The sequence below is a fragment of the Tinamus guttatus genome, unplaced genomic scaffold (assembly GCF_059628265.1).
Source record: "Tinamus guttatus ecotype Peru unplaced genomic scaffold, ASM5962826v1 Tinamus_guttatus_pri_ptg000489l, whole genome shotgun sequence".
Lineage (NCBI taxonomy): Eukaryota > Metazoa > Chordata > Aves > Tinamiformes > Tinamidae > Tinamus > Tinamus guttatus.
In genome coordinates this window covers 3283854-3302924 of record NW_028289023.1, presented here as the reverse complement: position 1 = coordinate 3302924, position 19071 = coordinate 3283854, and the positions used below count along the sequence as shown (strand labels likewise).

General features: G+C 36.3%; 1 protein-coding gene across 1 annotated transcript in view; it reads left to right on the top strand.

The window, feature by feature from the left end:
* LRRK2 (leucine rich repeat kinase 2) overlaps positions 1 to 19071 on the top strand; it is a 60580-nt gene that overhangs the window by 33778 nt on the left and 7731 nt on the right. Inside the window, exons 26-45 of the mRNA XM_088533217.1 lie at positions 176 to 269; positions 1629 to 1815; positions 2175 to 2356; positions 2786 to 3015; positions 3704 to 3831; positions 4843 to 5061; positions 7220 to 7421; positions 8039 to 8127; positions 9027 to 9214; positions 10093 to 10247; positions 11255 to 11401; positions 11556 to 11747; positions 12436 to 12582; positions 12855 to 12955; positions 13111 to 13301; positions 13974 to 14134; positions 14836 to 15006; positions 16617 to 16717; positions 17349 to 17543; positions 18613 to 18806. Of these exons, the coding sequence (XP_088389343.1) occupies positions 176 to 269; positions 1629 to 1815; positions 2175 to 2356; positions 2786 to 3015; positions 3704 to 3831; positions 4843 to 5061; positions 7220 to 7421; positions 8039 to 8127; positions 9027 to 9214; positions 10093 to 10247; positions 11255 to 11401; positions 11556 to 11747; positions 12436 to 12582; positions 12855 to 12955; positions 13111 to 13301; positions 13974 to 14134; positions 14836 to 15006; positions 16617 to 16717; positions 17349 to 17543; positions 18613 to 18806 (3274 nt within the window). The remainder of the gene's footprint in view (positions 1 to 175; positions 270 to 1628; positions 1816 to 2174; positions 2357 to 2785; positions 3016 to 3703; positions 3832 to 4842; positions 5062 to 7219; positions 7422 to 8038; positions 8128 to 9026; positions 9215 to 10092; positions 10248 to 11254; positions 11402 to 11555; positions 11748 to 12435; positions 12583 to 12854; positions 12956 to 13110; positions 13302 to 13973; positions 14135 to 14835; positions 15007 to 16616; positions 16718 to 17348; positions 17544 to 18612; positions 18807 to 19071) is intronic.

The window sequence follows — 19071 nt, the reverse complement described above, 5'->3', positions numbered from 1 at the left end:
ATGAGCTTAAAAATGAAGTTCAGATTCTGCCTTTGGCAGCTTGTGTTAAGGACCTTGTGGATATAAGATAACAGACTAGTCTGTTAATCTGCCTCTGATTTTAAAAAATTCCAATCTTAAAAATAATTAAAGCAGTGCTGAAAAGTAACGGAATTAACTCCTTTTTCTATTCTAGAGACAATACCTGATTTGTCATCCAGCATAACAAGTTTGAAATTATCTCAAAATCATTTTGTTAATATTCCAGAAACGATTCTCCTTCTACCACAGTAAGTTATTATTGTATGTAGTGAAGTTTGTTGTGTTCTTGATGAATAAAATCTAATGACAGGATGACTTTTGTTCAACAGAAAATTCAGCATGTTTTACTCATTTTCAGGAAATCCTAATTAAAAGCTTAAATGCAAAAGTTCGCAGCTTTAAACTGAAGCCAGTGATGTTTTCTTCATTATTCAGAGAACTACTACTCCTTGGATAAGGCCAGGCTACACAAATAATTTTTATTAAAAATATCTTCCTTGAGTGCTGAAGCTGACTGTTCTTGCTTAGAAGACCAGAATTAATTTATCTTTTTCTTGATATCAGCACAGTAAAAAGATACCAGCAATTTTTCTTTTTCAACAAGTTCTGCAGAGTCAGATTTTTGCACAAGGCTGTTGAGATTCATGTTTCACTTCCCAAATATAACAAGATATTTATTCTCAAGGAATGACACTTCCCCTAGATAGAATTGTGATAGAGATGCATGTGACATTTCTTCTTCTGTACCTTCGCAGCATTACTCGTGGAAATTAGGACTTCCACTTCCTTAAAGAAGTACTGACCTCAGCAGGTCCTGGAATCAGATGGTAGGAGGAGGGACTGGAAGGGATGATCAGTTGGCTGATAGATGTGGGCAGAGGTGGGTGCTGATGGCACCATGCAGGAGAGCAGGGCAGGAAAGAGGACTAATGCCTGCAAGGTAGCTGAATAAAGTTGGTCTAATAAAGCTGAGGTGAAGAGAGCAGGAGGAAAGAAGCAACAGTCTTCTGAGTGCAGAGACAATCGGGACAGTTTTGAACAATTTTGTTAGGCTGTGTGTGTAGCAGTTCCATTGTTTCTTAAAAAAAAAGACTTGAGGACTTACATCAATCAAATTTAAATACAATATGCCATTATTAACATGATTAACCAAATGCTGTCAAGAATGTTACATTATGCTAACATGGTGATAATTCAACTCACAGGAGCAAATCCAAATTTTTTTTAAAAAGATGCAGCTTTCAGATTCCCCATTTTCCAGCCTAGGCAAGTCAATAGAGAGTTGCATTAATTTCTTGGCATGGTTCAATCTGAGTGTTTGTTTTCATAGCTAGGCAATTTCATTCACAGGTAGACACACAGAAAGCATATTGTACTGAGCAGCCATATGTATTTAAATTTTCATATTTTTTGTTTGAGATATGAAAATCTATAATATCAGCTTAATTATTTTCACTTGTAATAGTAATTCTCTGTCCTCCCATCTACCTTCCTGTCAGAAAATTATCTGTTCTATCTGTATCTATCCCATTTATTTATTAAAACTTTGTATAGTCCCCTTTAATCTCATTTACTAACTTTGCTCTTTTGTATTTTCATATGTTTAGTTTGCGATCAGTAGACTTAAGCCAAAATGAGATCAGAAACCTGCCTGGGCCAGTGCACTGGAAATCATTAAACTTAAGGGAGCTGTTATTTAATCACAACCAAATTAGCATCTTGGACTTGAGCAAAAAGGCATCTGTGTGGTCTAGGCTAGAGAAACTACACCTATCTCATAACAAGTTAAAGGAGGTAAAGTATGAGATTCTATCTCAAAAAATCAAATCACTTTTCATTTTAATGTGGTTTAGTATTCACTTGAGTTTCATGTCACTCCCTCATGTCTCTGAAGATTCTGTTACTAAAATGGTAAATGAAAATCACCACGTTAAGCTTTTCTGTCTTGAATAAAATCATTAAATTAGCTTTCATAAATGAATTCCTTATCAGCTCATTTGTCTATTAGTCAGGAATGCTAACCATGTTTATTAAAAATGTACTACTATAAAAATAACACGTAGTTTTATTAAATACTTAAGGAATTCATGATCATAAAAATGAAAGGTTTTTTCTTCCTTTAATCTTTAGATGTGCATTTTTTTTTTATCTAGATTCCTCCTGAGATTGGATTCCTAGAGAATTTGACTTCTCTGGACGTAAGTCATAATCCCGATTTGAGATTCTTTCCAGATGAAATGGGAAAGCTGTCCAAAATCTGGGATCTTCCTTTGGATGGACTGCATCTTAATTTAGACTTCAAACATGTGGGATACAAAGCCAGAGACATCATCAGGTTTGTTGCCATGTTGTTCTTGAGCTTTCTTGTTTTGCTTCCTTTAGTCAGCAGGAAAGAACCAACACATCCTTTTGAAAAGAACTGCTGGTTTGTCAAATGATACCCAGCTTAGCTGCAGCTCTGTTGAGTGCAGGTTTTACTACACACGCACACACACAAAGAGATTATAACTGTGTGAAAATATAATCACATTATTTCATGAGTGTGTTGATGCTTCTATAAAGTGTGCAATCATTTCTTACATGTTTTTTTGTGTTTTTAAGAGCATTGCTCAGAGCATATTCTGGAATAATTACAAAACAAAAGTATGCATTGTGAAATTCAAAGTAAATAGTGTCTGTTAGGACTTTGGCCTCATCTTGTGTTCTTTGGGTGTTTTTATTATTAGACATTTTTGTGAATTCTGTCTACTATCTCTTACGCCAGGTTTCTTCAACAAAGACTGAAGAAGGCTGTACCTTATAACAGAATGAAGCTCATGATTGTTGGAAACACTGGCAGTGGGAAAACAACACTGCTACAACAACTAATGAAATGCAAACGAACCGAACTGGGGTTTCCAAAAGCTACAGTAGGCATCGATGTAAAAGACTGGATCATTCAAGGGAAGGGCAAAATGAAAAAAGAGCTTATATTAAATGTCTGGGACTTTGCAGGTATTTCAAGAGCTTATTGTTTTTTGTTATTTTTTTAAAACTTTAATGCCTTGCTTATTCTTAGAATTAGCCTGTAAAATTTCAAATTATAGACAACAGAATCATGCAAACTTATACAGGAGGTCAGTTGACCACGTAGAAATTAGTGAATTCTGGAAATTTTCAGCAAGAAACTTGCTGTGTGATTAAATGCAGCCTATACCACAGTGTATAGACAGAGCAGCAGTGTTCAAATTAAATGTCCAGTTTCAGTTGTGACATTGTGATTTCAACTATGTATGTAAATTTAGTCCTCTGCCATTTTGAAGTTGTTGGAAAGATGGGAGGAATAGAGGGAGGAATATTAAAAAGAGAGGATTCAAATTTTGGTATTGACAAGCCCAGTTATGGATTTTTAATAGAATTATAATCTTCTAATTTCTCTTTGAAGTGACCATGTTTATCCAGTCACTGGAACTTACATCTCTTGATCTGTAACTAACTTGCAGTTCAGTCAGTGATATACTCCAGAGTAGCTACCTAAAATTCATTGTTGTTATAGATTTAATGTCCATTTAGATTGACTTTTGTAAGCATTGATTTAATTTGTGGAGTAGTAACCTGACAATGTGTGTTGTCCTGCTGCATTTTTGTGATCTGAAGATGTTGCTAAGAGAAGTCGTAAACTATAGGTATCTTTTACTATTAGGACAAGAGGAGTTCTACAGCACACATCCTCACTTTATGACCCAAAGAGCTTTATATCTTGCTGTATATGATCTCAGCAAAGGACAAGCAGAGGTGGATGCTATGAAGCCATGGCTTTTTAATATCAAGGTATTAAGCAATAAAGGTTTTAAAGAATGGATTTCCATTTTCCAGAAACTGCTGGTAAACAGTGAATTTGCTGCAAACTTTTCTGAGGGAGGGGAGGAGGAAAGGAGCACTTCAGCAAATAACATGCATATTACTGGATATGAAAATACATGCAGACATATAAAGACATAATCAGCACCATTTTGTACTTAAAATGGCACAGAATGGTGTGCAGAAGAATAATGTGCATGTTCTGTCAATATTTAGAATTGACTGGTAAAGTACAAAAGGAGTAGTATTAGATGACACAAGTTACATTTGCTTTTTCTTTCACATCACTGTAAATTCTGAAGAAATTAAAATTTCACTGAGTCCAAACTGAGTAGATTGGGGCTTGAAATCATGCTGCTAAGTGCTTGCATCTTTAAGTGTTGTTGTTGTTATTTGTTTTCCATTTTTTTTCACTTTGAGCAGAGATGGTCAGAGAGTCTCAGTCAGTTTGGTTTGATGAAGACCATTTCCAGCATACTTTCCTTTGCTATAAAATGCTAGTGTTTCATTGTTGCAGTATTCCTGTGATAACTAACACTTCGCCTTTGCAGTTTCCTTAATGAAAAGTGCACTGCTGACAATGTCGATAATCTGCAAAAATGACATCCAGATCTGAACTGCTTCTTTTAATAATTATTTAAAGTCCTATTTTGATTTAGATTGCTCTCTATATATGGAAAAAATATGGTACATATTTATAGACTGTTAGCGTTTTATTCTGTTATACAATCAAGGCTTTTATATGGGTATGGTGTTTAAAATGACTGAAAAAAAAGACATGAAGTACTTATTTCAGATTTAGATCTACCCATTACTCAAACTCATTTATAAGAGCTGTACTTAAGAAGAAAGAGGAAGGAACAGTTGCCTCTTTCAGTTTATTGGGTGATTTGACTAAATTGTTTACATTTTATATGAATATCAAAAAATAACATGAAAATTCACCATTGAGTTAATAAATTATATGGATCTTACTAATAGGCTCGAGCTTCAACATCCCCTGTCATTCTTGTTGGCACACATTTGGATGTTTCTGATGAAAAGCAGCGTACAGCCTGCATGAGCAAAATTACTAAAGAACTGCTGAATAAGCGAGGTTTCCCAGTCATCCAAGACTATCACTTTGTGAATGCTACAGAGGAATCTGATTCCATTATCAGGCTTCGGAAAATCATAATAAAGGAGAGCCTTCACTTCAAGGTAGGCTAGATGCTGTTTGTAATGTTGGAATCATCTCGGTTTTAATTAAATGCATTTTTAAATGGATTAATTAAACACATAATTAAATACATTCGTAGTGTGATAGCAAACTCATAGTAACTTATGTAAAACCTTAGGCAAAATATATAATGAAGGAAAATCACAGCTTTGATTTAATTTCTTTTTCTATCAAAAATGATCTTAGTAAAAACCTCAACTAAGGATAAGTTTTGTTATAAGCATATAACAGCAGGGCCACTCACTGAATATTAATTAAAAATTCCATAGTCTTTTTCTCACAGATAAATTTGATCCAAAAACAATTCATTTTTGTTCAATGGCAGCAAATAATTGCAATAATAAACACTGCAAGATTTGAAGGGCCAGGAATAAGGTTTTGTGAAAACAGGAAAACAGGATCTCCTAGACATAATGATCCTCCTAAACTGCAGAAGCTACACTTGTAGTTCTCCAAAGCCATCCCTGCCACTCGTTGCCTGCTGTCTCCATAGCCACAAAATCCAGCTTTGTCAGTGTGAGTGACAAATATGAAGAAACTAGCCCAGATCTGGAGCTGATAGAAGGACAAGGCCTAATTTATAGCAAAAAAGGAGTATACATAATTTTCTTATTTATACAATGCCAAACATATACAATGCCATTACACATTAAAGAGAAGAGGTGATCTCCTGTGCTACTGAAGTCAATAGCAAAGCTTCATAAATTGTAGCAGAGCCTGAATTTATTCTGTGTTACTGCTCTGCAGATTTTAAAGTACAAATGCTGTATTTTTTAATGCTGTGTTAGGAAGGAAGGAAAGAGTGCAGGCTCCTCCTTCCCTCCTCTCAGCAGTTCAGCAACATCCATAATCTGCCTAACTTCACTCCATAGTTCAAGGGATAATAAACTAGTGCTAAGTGGCAGTTAAGTGGCCTGTTGAGGTGGAATGAATTCATTTCAGTTCTTGTGTATCCAGAAGACACAGACAGAGTGTGTGAAGATACACACAACACAAACACATGTGTGAAGATGTGTGAAGTCCTACCTCTCACCATATCCTTCCAACACTCAGGCAACATTCTGCTTTTTGAAAATACTTCCCTCCTAAATGCCTAAAAATGACTCCCTCTAATATCCACATCTCTTGGCACTGTGGCATTCACTGATGTTTAACCTTTCACTGCATAGAACTGAGGTAGCTAGAAGGAAAGGATATAATTTCCATGTATAATGCAGAAATTTTGTGAAAGGAGAATTACAGGAGATGTGGTTAGAAGTTAGGCAAAGTGACTTGAGTATTAAACATTGTCATTAAGTGTGTTGAATCTTTCAAGATTACATAAGGTAGTACTGGCTTTTTAACACACAAAAAAATGCCACAGTGCTAGTGCAGCTTCTTTGAGAGAAAGATTATAAACTGAGGGAAAAGAAAAAGCTAATTTGGAAAATCTGAGAGAATTCTTTCCTTCCTTTCCATCCCACCCTTCCCAGACAACTGCCCTAGTGCCCAAAGAGAATGAAAAAACAGATGAGATGCCAATATCAAGGGTGAAAGGATGTATCCAAGAAGGAACTCAGGCTACAGGCCACGGGCTAGGTCCTCTGCTGCATTTCCCCTCAGTGTGCTAGCCTGGCCAGACTTGCTCTTTCCTCCCCTCCCATCCACTGATCATCATCACTCAACTACAGAGACTTTTAATTGAGCTACTGCCCTTTTCCCTCCACATGTCTAAAGACATATTTGGAGTCATTACAGGTTACAATGAATACACTACTCTTTTTTTTCATTCTTTTATTTGCCCATTATTCTGTATTACCCCTAGATATGTGGCATCATGTGTTCATACAGTGAATACTTTCCTTTTATTCTTAACAAAAACTTTTATTTGATCTTTTCAGGTGTATGATATTTATATATATTACATTATGGAAATATTCTCTTCTCTGAATGTTCATTTATGGAAAAACATTCATTTTATAATTCTGAATGAAAAATTAGTTTCATCCAGCTTTTAGAAGCCATGTTAGTAATTAAGTGGTTTTGTGCTTGATTGGCATTGCTATTATGTGGAGACTAACATCTTATACTCTGGTTGCATCATAGTTTGCATTTGCCATGAATAAATTAATGCATTTGAGATTATTCTTAATTTTACAGATCAGAGATCAGCCTGTAGTTGGTCAGCTGATTCCTGACAGTTATCTGGAGCTGGAGAAGCGAATTTTACTGGAACGTAAAAATGTCCCAGTTGAGTTTCCAGTGATTGATCAGAAACGGTTACTAAAACTGGTGCAAGAAAGCCAGTTACAGCTGGATGAAAATGAGCTACCTCATGCAATTCACTTTCTGAATGAATCAGGTAAGGTGTTATGTTCAATGTGTGGTATTTGCTGCAAGTCTTCAACAGATACACTCTTATGCATTTTTTTAATCTTATGCAAGATTGTCTCAATATGTTGAGCTGAGATGCTAACCTTGAGTCATACTGCAGTTTGATCTTTACCCAGATCTTTATGTCATAACAGAATTTCATGATAAGGAATCATTTTATTAATAGTTTATACAGCTTACCCCTCTTTGAAAACATCACACTTGCTGGTTACACAACACGACTTCTGAAGAAAGATCACTAGAACAGCTTTAGTAGAATAGCAGGTGAATATTATTTAACTGCATTGATCAGTACCATACAGTACCAACTTCATAATAATAAATAATAAACCACCCTGAAATACCATCTTGGCAAAAAAAAACAAGTCTGATGACCAAGCTAGCAAAAAATATTTGAAATTAAAGGTAAAGCTTAACAAACCATGATTGCATTCTTCTCTCTTGAGATATTGACATAAATTTGATGATTCTTTGTTGTTCAAAATCCTCATATGAAATCATTCGAGGAAGACAGCCCGAAGCTGGATGTTTATATTGCTTCATGTGGAGCTTTAGTGCGTTGCTAATGACAGTGTTCTTTCACAGGTGTACTGCTTCATTTTCAAGATCCAGCGCTACAGCTGAGAGATCTGTATTTTGTAGATCCTAAGTGGTTGTGCAAAATCATGGCACAGGTTAGCCTCTGAATACTTTTTATATTTACATTCATGGGGATCTTTTCTCTGTCCCAAACCATGGTAACTTACCAGCCATTCCTCTTCACTATTTCTTTACAATTTCATGACCTAGTCTTCTCAACTCCCACATTGGTTTACCTGGCTCTTCCCATGCCCTTTACATTCTAGTTAAACATCTGACTCAGTGCTTCCATGTTCTTAGTCTGTAATGTCCAGTAACATTCACACTGCCCTGGGTGCAAAACGTCATGTATAGTAGAAAAACTCCAGGGATGCAAAATAATCCTGCAATATGTTGTGATAGTTTGAGGTAAAACCTGGAAGTTGAAGTGGTGAGAATGGGGGAAGAGGGTCGCCGTGTACTTGGTACGGTTAAAAGCTGAAAGTAAGTGATACAGAATCACATATTGAGGCAGGAGGGTAGCCGGCTGTCTGCTTAAGTGAATCCATCTTTGATATGTTAATTAAAAGTCTCAGACTTTTTATTAAATTTACCAGCTTCCGAATCTTTATCTTGCATTCAGTGGAGGAATTGCTGTTGCTAAAGTATGAGTTTGAGCCTTTAAAAATACTGGGAGTGAGAGAAGATCTAGCAACCTATCACTGTACGCAGGTTCCTTTTTGACAACACTTTCACAAATTAGTGTGAAGAGCAACTTCCTGTATAATGTGAAACAGTGAAAGCTACTGAAGACTGGTAGTGCATAATGGCTTGGCTTAAATTCTTTCACTGGTGTCTTCCTGTTGACTAGCATGAAGTGTTTGATTTCACTGTGATAGGGAGTCCATTCTTTCTGCTCAAATACGCTACCAATTGTTCAAGAAACAAAGCTTTTCAGAAAAATGCAAGCCACTGGTGACTGTACAAAAAATTAGTTTTACTTTTTTCTTAACAGATTCTGACAGTGAAAGTGGAAGGCTGTTCGAAATATCCTAAAGGAATTGTAAAGCGTTCAGATGTCGAAAAATTCCTTTTAAAGAAGAGCAAGTTTCCTAAGGTCTACATGTCACAATACTTCAAGCTTCTGGAGAAGTTTCAAATTGCTTTGCCATTAGGAGAAGATCAACTACTAATCCCAAGCAGGTAAGCACAGAGCTAAACCCACAAATGTGCCATAAAAAATCAATCAGAATTAAGACCTCCTATCAGGCTATTATGATGTTTTAGCTTAATTGATCATAAGGGCAATTTCATCACATATTTTTGTAAATGCCTTCACAGATGTGTTAAACCGTTCTCGTAGCAGGTAAAGCTTACATTGTATTAGTACAGTGGTAACAAGAATGTGTAAATGATATATATTCTTTTACAATTTACCATTTTTGAAGGAACAGCAGAAAGACTATAATAGAGCTTTACATCGCATCACTAGTGCGCCAACCTTACAGATATTTATTGCAATATAAATTTAAACCATAATTCCCTCTAACATGTTTGCTTGAAATCAGAACACCAGTTGAGTTACTGTGTGGCAATAAAGTTAGAGACAATTTCTCCTCTGAACAGTCACCTCATTAACTGTGGTGATGAAGAAGAGTTGTGAATTTGAGTGCTGTCCTTTTGCTTTAATTGAAGCAGGTCACACAGTTTCTCTTGCTTCAGTTACAGATTAGCCAAGCATGTTTAATAAAGCTTATTTTGCTTAATGGGGAGAGTGTTATATGGCTGTGTTAATTAGTATTTTTGATCTGTTCGAAGTGCTGGGGTAGGAGGATTTTATCTGAATCACTTATATTCTTTGGTATATAATGATTCACAGTGAGGTTCTGTTGCATTCAAATTGAGTAGAACTTGACTTTAGCACAAACAGAGAATAAGCAAATATATTATCAGTCTGCTTCATGATCATTTGAATCATTTTTTCATTAATAAGTACATTTAACATAATAAATAATGTACGTAATCACTCGGCTTTGATAAAGTACGTCACTAAATACGGCCTAATATTTTTATTCTTACAGTTTGTCTGATCACAGACCTGTTATAGAGCTTCCCCACTGTGAAAATTCAGAAATTATCATCAGGCTTTATGAGATGCCATACTTTCCTATGGGATTTTGGTCCAGACTGATCAACAGGTTGCTTGAAATATCACCTTACATGCTGTCAGGAAGAGGTATGAATCTTTTAAGTTCAGACAACACTGAGGGTATTTGCTTTGTTGTGCCAACAGCTGCATGTTCAAGCTCTGATCCCTGTTACTGCTTTCCTTTAGCTAATTCCTGGCCACTTCATAAATGCAAGAAAAGAAATAGTGGCCATTTTTCTAACTTCATGAACTTATGGTGTCTGATCTTTACAGCAATGTGCATAAGAAAATAGGGGCATAAGCAGCCTCTTTCACTCTTTCACATGCTAGAGATGGGCAAAATCCTTGTATTTATACAAGATTCTCATTCACTTCTACAAGGAATATAGAAAAGAATGTCTTCCTCACAGAATTAGAAACTACTGTTTTTCAGGGTTTTCTATTCTATCTTTGTGATAAAAACCCTACTTTTATCAGAAATGGATTTTTTCTTTAGTTTTTATCCTAATAATTCCATGCTTTGACATGGGATCTATCTCCTGAATTTTGCAATATATTCATCTTTGGTTTTTAATGTGATTTATTAATATAGGTGACAAGTATGCAAACTATGTATTGCTAATGTTCTACAAATGTGAAATATACTTATCTGTGCTACAGTGATGTTTAATCTCCTCCTTAACCCAGAATTCAGATGTAAGGTAGCACATCTCAATATATTGTGAGTTTGTGATTGCGAGAAAAAAAAATATAATGGTGTTTTTGTCCTTACATTGCCTAAAATATGCTCTGTACTTGAACCCGTGTGTACTTAATTCCCTACTTTCACTACCTGCACATTGACATACCATCTGATTCCATTTTTAGTGTTTGTGAATATGCCTTACAGAGCTGATCACCAGTTGACCTGTGGGTTCAGCTTTTGTGGGTGTATTCCTGCCTGCAGAGCTGCAGTGTTTGTTTTGTTTTTATATGGATGTGCATAAACCTGCAATCATAAATTCTGAAGGAGAATGAATTATTCTCAATATTTTAAAATGACACTGTTAGTGGGGATCATATTTCTTTCTCTTCTTTTTTTTTTTTTTTTCTAGAGCGAGCTCTTCGTCCTAATAGAATGTATTGGAGACAAGGCATCTACTTGAACTGGTCTCCTGAAGCTTACTGTCTAGTGGAATCAGCAGTATTTGACAACAATCCAGACAGTTTTTTGAAAATCACAGCACCTTCTTGCAGAAAAGGTTAGTTATTTGCAAGCCTGATTTTTGTTCCAGCTCGTTTGCAGCTTGGCCCTTTGGTCTGTGGTTCTTTTGCCTTTTGGAATGTAGGGTTTGTTTTTGTAATTGGAAGTATGACAGGTAGGGGCTGTAATTTTCCTATTTTGGCTTTTTAAAGGTTGCATCCTTTTGGGACAAGTTGTGGATCATATAGATTCTCTTATGGAAGAGTGGTTTCCAGGTTTGCTGGATATAGATGTGTGTGGGGAAGGGGAAACACTGTTGAAGAAATGGGCTCTGTACAGCTTTGAGGATAGTGAAGAACACCGAAAAATACTGCTCGATGACTTACTCAAAAAAGCTGAAGAAGGTAAATATTTACCTTATTTGAGGTATTTTGATAATATTATTTAACACCACTTTTATAACCTGTAGGCACTTCACGTTATTTAAAAACATTTAATTACAATAAAAATAGTTACAGTGTGAGTCAAAAACAATTTGTTCTTTTTTTTTAATCTAGAACTTTCTGTATAGCTATGCAATAAGGAACAGATTACTACTCTGTGTATTTATATATAAAGTGGTACTAGTGAAAAGCATCTTTTTGTCATGATACCAATCATGGAACTTCATTGGTGGCACTGAATCTAGCACATAGTAAAATTGATATTAGATCTTGCAATTGAACCCCGTGCAACAGAAGTTTAAAAGGCAGTGTTGATGAGGACGTATCACATTATTGATCAAATGTTTTAATTTTATATATAGAGAGAAAAATAATCTCTCAGTTTGGCATTATCACATAACAACAACTGCTGATCACATTTGATTGTACACAGGACCTTAATTATTTAAAGATGTAAGATAGTCTACAAGTTGAATGGGATACTTAATTAGTATTCCATCACATGTATACATATAGACATATGTGTGTCTATACACAAGGCTCAGTTTAGGTACATTCATCATATGCGCTCCTAGAAATCCATTTATCTTTCAGCGCACTACTTCTGAGTAGTGATAATGCTTTTTTTTCAATGTCTCATTTTTCTTAGGTGACCTCTTAGTAAATCCAGATGAGCCACGACATACCATTCCAATAGCTCAGATTGCTCCTGATCTCATACTGGCTGATCTGCCTAGAAATATCATGTTGAACAATGATGAGCTGGAATTTGACAAAGCTCCTGAATTTCTCTTGGGTAAATATGATTCTATAGTTTCTTTTACAAAAACCTAATGTGAAAAAAAAAATCACTATGGAAATCAGTTCTGCAATACATGGAAAACATTTTAGAAATTTCTCTAGTATATTTTACCATGCTATTCAAAGACACTTTTTATATACTTAGATTACTACTCTTAACACAGTAGCTGGTCCACACATTTTAAAACTGGGCCTTTTCAGCTATTTTTGAGAAATGGTTGATGGCCCTTTGTTTTAAATACTATTTTCACTTTCATCTTTGAACAGGTGACGGTGGGTTTGGATCTGTGTACCGTGCATCTTACGGTGGAGAAGAGGTAGCTGTGAAGATTTTCAATAAGCATACATCCCTCAGGCTCCTAAGGCAGGTGAGAAACGTTGTCCTACTACTGCTGCTCTTGGAATACCAACCTTAATGAGGAGCTTAAAATGCTAAAGTACAGTGCATTCCTTCTCAGAGTTCACCTCAGAACTGCATAAGTTTTGCCCCTTGCACTCTTTCACTTGATTTTACCATTTACAGGAGCTTGCAGTGCTTTGTCACCTCCATCACCCCAGTTTAGTGTCTTTGCTGGCTGCTGCAATCCGTCCCCGGATGCTGGTGATGGAATTAGCCCTTAAGGGATCTCTTGATCGTTTGCTTCAACAAGACAACGCGAGTTTAACTAGAACACTTCAGCACAGGATAGCTCTACATGTAGCTGATGGTTTAAGGTAAATGCAAATTTTACGTTGCTGTAATAGCAGGATATGGCTGCCAACAGGATATACTAAAATGGGAAAGCTTGTCATTTCTGACATTTCAGGTAGGATGTTCCCTGGCTCAGTCAGATACCTGTCTTGCTGTTGTTGATTTCTGTTTATGATTCAGAATGGACTTTTGTCACCTGTTTTTTGTAGTGAGGCTTGTAGAAATGGAGAAATGGGTGAACTATGTTTGGAACTTGCTATGTGGCTGTTGACTCCTCACCAAAATATTAAAGTAATTAATTTGGAGCATTTCTAAAGTCCTTTTAATCACCTTAGGAGTGACGGAAATGCAACAATAAAAACACAAAACCTGAAAGGATCCTGGGACAAATGTAGCTTAAACTTCTGAGATTCATTTTCAAACAGCCAGTGGCGCAGCAGATGAAGTTCAGAACTAAAATTCTGTGATGCTCATGTGCCAGTCAGTAGTATATCAGAACAACTGATAAAGCAAAATAAGTCATTATCCAGTAATTATCCAAACAAGCCATACCTGTGGGTGTCTGACATTTTGTTTACACAGTGCTTAACATTTGCAAGAATGATTTGCTGTTGTGTGAATAATATAGAATGTGTGTGTTAGATACTCAGCCCTGAATTATGAATGTTTTCAGCGTGCACTTTTCTGATTAACAGGTACCTGCATTCAGCAATGATCATTTACCGTGATTTAAAGCCTCACAACGTGTTGCTCTTTACACTATATCCCAATTCAGCTGTCATTGCCAAAATTGCTGACTACGGCATTGCACAGTACTGTTGCCGAATGGGAATAAAAACCTCCGAAGGCACCCCAGGTATGGAAAAACTGCTTCAGTTTACATTGCATTGGCCCAAAAAAAAAAAAAAAAAAAAAAAGAAAGCTTTTGTATTTGAATTCTGTTAAGAAAGAAAGTGATTAAAGTTCAATCTACACCACAGTGAGAATCACTGCAAGTTGTGATGGCAGATTCAGACCCTTTTGACCTTTCCTCCTAGTTATGCTTTTGCTCCTTTTATATGAATTGAACAGTATACTGAAGCTTTAAGAAGAGAACAAAATAAATTAAATGCACTAATCTTGATATTTTTAATCTTGTTTTAGTACTCTTATTGTGATATGATACTGCTAAAATCATTTGTGTTTGCATCTTGATATAAAACAGAAACAGTGAATCCTGGCACTATTCACTGATTTTAAAGGGGAACACAATAGCACCCATGTTAAAACTCTGAACACTGCAACAACTAGAAAAAGTGCCCTAAATAAATAAATTGTTCTTGGATGTAATGGTGCAGTTCATTTTTAACTGCACCATTTAGCTGTCCCTCTCCTTTAGACTGATGGCTGGTGTTTTTGGTAATCTGCCACATACAAACTATTGCCAGCCCAGAAATAGTGCACCCTTTTTGATTACTTCCTATGACATTTTCATCAATAAGTTTTTACTTCTAAAAGGGTAAAAGATGGCTTCAACTTGGTATGAATCATAACTATTAATAAATGATTTATTTGCAGGATTTCGAGCACCGGAGGTTGCCAGAGGAAATGTTATTTACAATCAGCAAGCTGATATTTATTCATTCGGATTACTTCTGTATGACATTTTAACAGGAGGAGGGAGAATAATGGAAGGCATGAAGTTTCCCAATGAATTTGATGAGTTAGCAATACAGGGAAAGTTACCAGGTATGCCTTGTTTCTTCGAGTTTTAACATGGAAATTTGCCCTGCCTTACTTCAAAAATGCGCTCTCTTGTAGTGGAAGAGGCTAAATAATAGCAGCTTTTAGAAGCTTCTCCTAATTTCATGCAGTCCTCAAAAAGTGAGAAATAGGTAACTGTTCAACATCATGCTTGGTATAATTTCATGTAGGTTCAAGGAATATAGTTTGTTCATTTTATAAAGAAATAGGGGTTTCATACACAGGGTCTTCCTCTATACCTGGCTCAAATGGGTGTTTCTGGGTATGTCTTCTAATACCACCTGTGAACTAGACGCATATCATAGAGTAAGATACAGCCAGTTCAGTAGCTATTCTCTTATACATCTCAGAAAAAAATGCTTTTAAGAAACACTTCATGGAACTATTTGTTGCCAGTGACTTTAAAGAGCCTTCTCTCCTGAAGGACTGAAGTAGGAGTTCCCTGTTGAGTGTCAAGAGTGTGAATTCCCTGCTGAGCTACACCACATTGCTCATTGTCCATCTGCTTTGCAATATGTAGTTGTTGGGTTTTAGAAGTAGGACTAGACAGGCTAGGAAGCTGGACCTTGTGTACTCCACTGGACTATGTAGCTCAGTATTTTTGTTAGAGATGTAGAAGATGAATAGATAAATGGCTTAATGCATGGTATTCATATTTATTGCTCATATACGGGTATGCTTATCAAGTATTCTTTAATCCTGTAGTGATGACTGTACCAATGACAGGTCCATTTTTCTGTTTGCTGTATTATGAGCTCTCTGAAATAATGGGCAGTATCAGTCTCTGGAGATACTACAGCTCCATCTGTGTGCATGCTCATTTTTTATCTATTTCCAACACATAAAAGGCTAGCTGAGCTCACAAGTGCCTGTTATTTCTTGAGCAGGATATGCTCAATTGCAGGTTTTCTTCAGCCTTCTTTAATGTTACCTCTGTCTAATTTGAGACTGGAATATCTGCTATACATTGTGATGAACCAAAAACAAAGCAAAAGGTCTGTGTTATTAATGACTAAACTTGGTCACAGAGATGTCAGCATTTACAGCAAGAAGATACATATTCAAAGCAGTGAGAGTGAATTTAACTTCAAAATCTCATAAATATTATATGGAGTTTCTTATCTAAATTGCTTTAAGTTACACTGAAAAATCATCAATATTACATATTACATTACTCTGACCAAACACGGAAGAGTAATTTTTCAAAACAGTGCCATAGGAACACAGGAATTTAAAAGACTAAGAACCAAGTTTTCTGAAAGTCTTGAATGGTCAGCATTAATCAAGTCACTGCTCATGCTTATCTGATACCATCCAAAGCAAAGGGATAGTCTGCAGAATCCATTTGGTGTAACTCCTATTTATTTAAAAGACTCTTGCTCTGTGACTCCCATTTTTCACTAAGGGAAGATGAGCAATTCTGAGCTGTTCATGATGATATTTTACCTAAGGGTATGATATTTCTCATAGCAGCTTTGTAAGAAGTTAGATAAAATCTTATAATAGGAAAAAAGTTATTCAAAACTGTGGTTCAGAACTGAACTGAAATGTCACAGTGACAGCTGCTTAAGGTATTATCTAATTTTATATTTTAGATCCTGTCAGAGAATATGGGTGTGCCCCCTGGCCTGAAGTAGAAAATTTAATTAGAAAGTGTTTGAAAGAAAACCCTCAGGAACGACCAACATCTTCCCAGGTATTATTTAGTGTATTTATGATATGTGTTTTTGTGCTAGATGATACCACGAAGTTACCATGTTTTCTAAAAGGAAATGGCCCATTCAAGTTAAGAAGTGCAGTGTTTTTTTTCATTCTCCTTTTGTGCAATATTGCCTGCTCTTGCCATCCAGGGTAAAGTTCTGTTCTAATCTGCAAAGCTTTTATTTGTAGCCAGTTCATTTTCCCTGCCTTACTGTAAGGGGTAAGAGTGAACAGGATTTAAGTTACATGATGTTTTAGAGTTAGGCAGAAAGGATTCTGTTACAGTACCAGTGCAGCTAGCCTGCCCTGCCCCATGCATAGGAAAGGGTGAACAGTGGTGGATCTGAAACCTGCTGTCTGTTGTCACATACCCCTTTGGTCTGTGAATTAGATGACATTTTCAAACAGGCCATTGACTTCCTGAGATTTTAATTAAAAAAATGAAGACTCAAGGTAAGGCTGCTCAGTACATCATGACTGATCATTGATGGTGGGGTAGAAATGAGCAAACCTGCTGGGATACAGTGTACAGGTTCCATAAAATGTTGTTACCCCTTGCTCGTTCTTGATTTTCCCCTGCACAGCCCCTTGTCGTTCCACTGGTCACGCTGTGCCTTTCTTTGCAGGTTTATGAGATTCTGAATTCCGCAGAGCTGATCTGTTTGATGAGATACATCTCAATTCCCAGCACCTCCACGGCAGAGTGCATGGTCGCTGCCAGCCAAAGCTGCAAGAAGGCAGGAGTCTGGATAGGCAATGGGAACACAGAAAAAGCACAACTTTCATTTGTTAACCTAAATACAGATGGGCATACTTGTGAGGTATGTGGGAAGGTTTCATTTATCCTGTTTCTTTTCTATCCAAAATTGAGAAGAATTAATTGCTTTGAACTCCAGGAGTTCCTCTGAAAAGCCCAGCTTTGAGAGATATTTGATAGCAAAAATATAGCTCATAAGTGAGTCATCCCTGTATCCATGAAATGAAACAAAAATAGTCTTTTTTTCCTCTCTTCCTGCCATCCAGGCTGAATTTTCTCATAATGCAGTCTTTCCACTCCTAGGTTCCTGTCTTCCACTCACATCGAAGCTATTTTTGTGGAGGTGGAACATGGAGGAGTAGTTATAAAACTCTCTGTGTCACTCCCTCACCAGGCAATCCAGCTCCTCTCTTACAGATCCTCTTTCCCCATGGATGCCCCCTCCTTTTGCCACTGCAAGTGGTACCCTCCAGCTCTCTGTATTTGCTTTTTGAACTTCCAAGTCTTGGACCATCAGAAAAGAGAAGATGTTTTACCCAGGCTAGATGCGCTGTGACATGTCTGCCAAAACTGAGTGTGACTCACCACCAAAGTTGTTTAAATAACTATTTCCATAACAGCTGACTGTAGCACTCACAACAACTAAGTTATCTGTCATCTGTTGACCATGATGTTTTTGAATTGAAACCTTTTTTATAAATTATATAGCTTAATTTTCTAAAACTAAATGATAAAAAAACAAGACAAAGGAATTATTAGACCAGTACTCCTATTGTTTTGAGTTAAACTGAATTTATCTTGCAATATAGTTCCTTTTGTTTGATTCTCTGATGGGTTTCAAAACTTCATTAGCACATATGAGGAGAATATGTCTTTTTCAATATTCAGCACAGGGATTTATCTCCTGTACTCTCTGAGGAGTTCTTCCTAGCGCTGAGAGGATAACTGGCTTAGTTGAAGATATTTATGCTGCTTGGAAATTAGATTTCTTAATGGAGAAGTTAGACTTTGTGTCTTCTTTTCATCTTGGAAAATTGTGCCTCATTTTAATTATGAACAATTTAGTAATATTTAGGCTTACAGAAAACATAACCAGTTTTTGTTTGTTTGTTTTTTTGTTTTTCCTGACTCAGGATATTGCAGATAGTAAAATTTTAAGCTTGGTCTTGGTGACCCTTCCTCCTGAAAAAGAAAACTGGATCGTAGCTGGAACCCAGTCTGGTTCTCTGTGGGCAGTTAACACGGAAGATGAAGCAAGAAGGCATCGTCTGCAGAAAATGTCTGATTCTATCACCTGCTTATACTGTAATTCTCTTTCAAAGCAAAGGTATAAATAATTTTTTTAATATTTGGGTTATGAAAATGTGATTAAACAGTGATATTCACAGAATGATAGCCGTATTGTTCAGACAGATGCGTGTTTTGCCCAACATACTCTTGCACCCAGCATAACAGAGACTGCATTCCTGACCTTGAGTGGTTGTATTTGCTTTTAGCATTCAAGGAAGCTCTGGAAATGCTAGATGCTACTGATTTAAATTTTTCTTACCCGATTCAGGGATTTCCTGAATTCACTATTTTATTTTTATTTC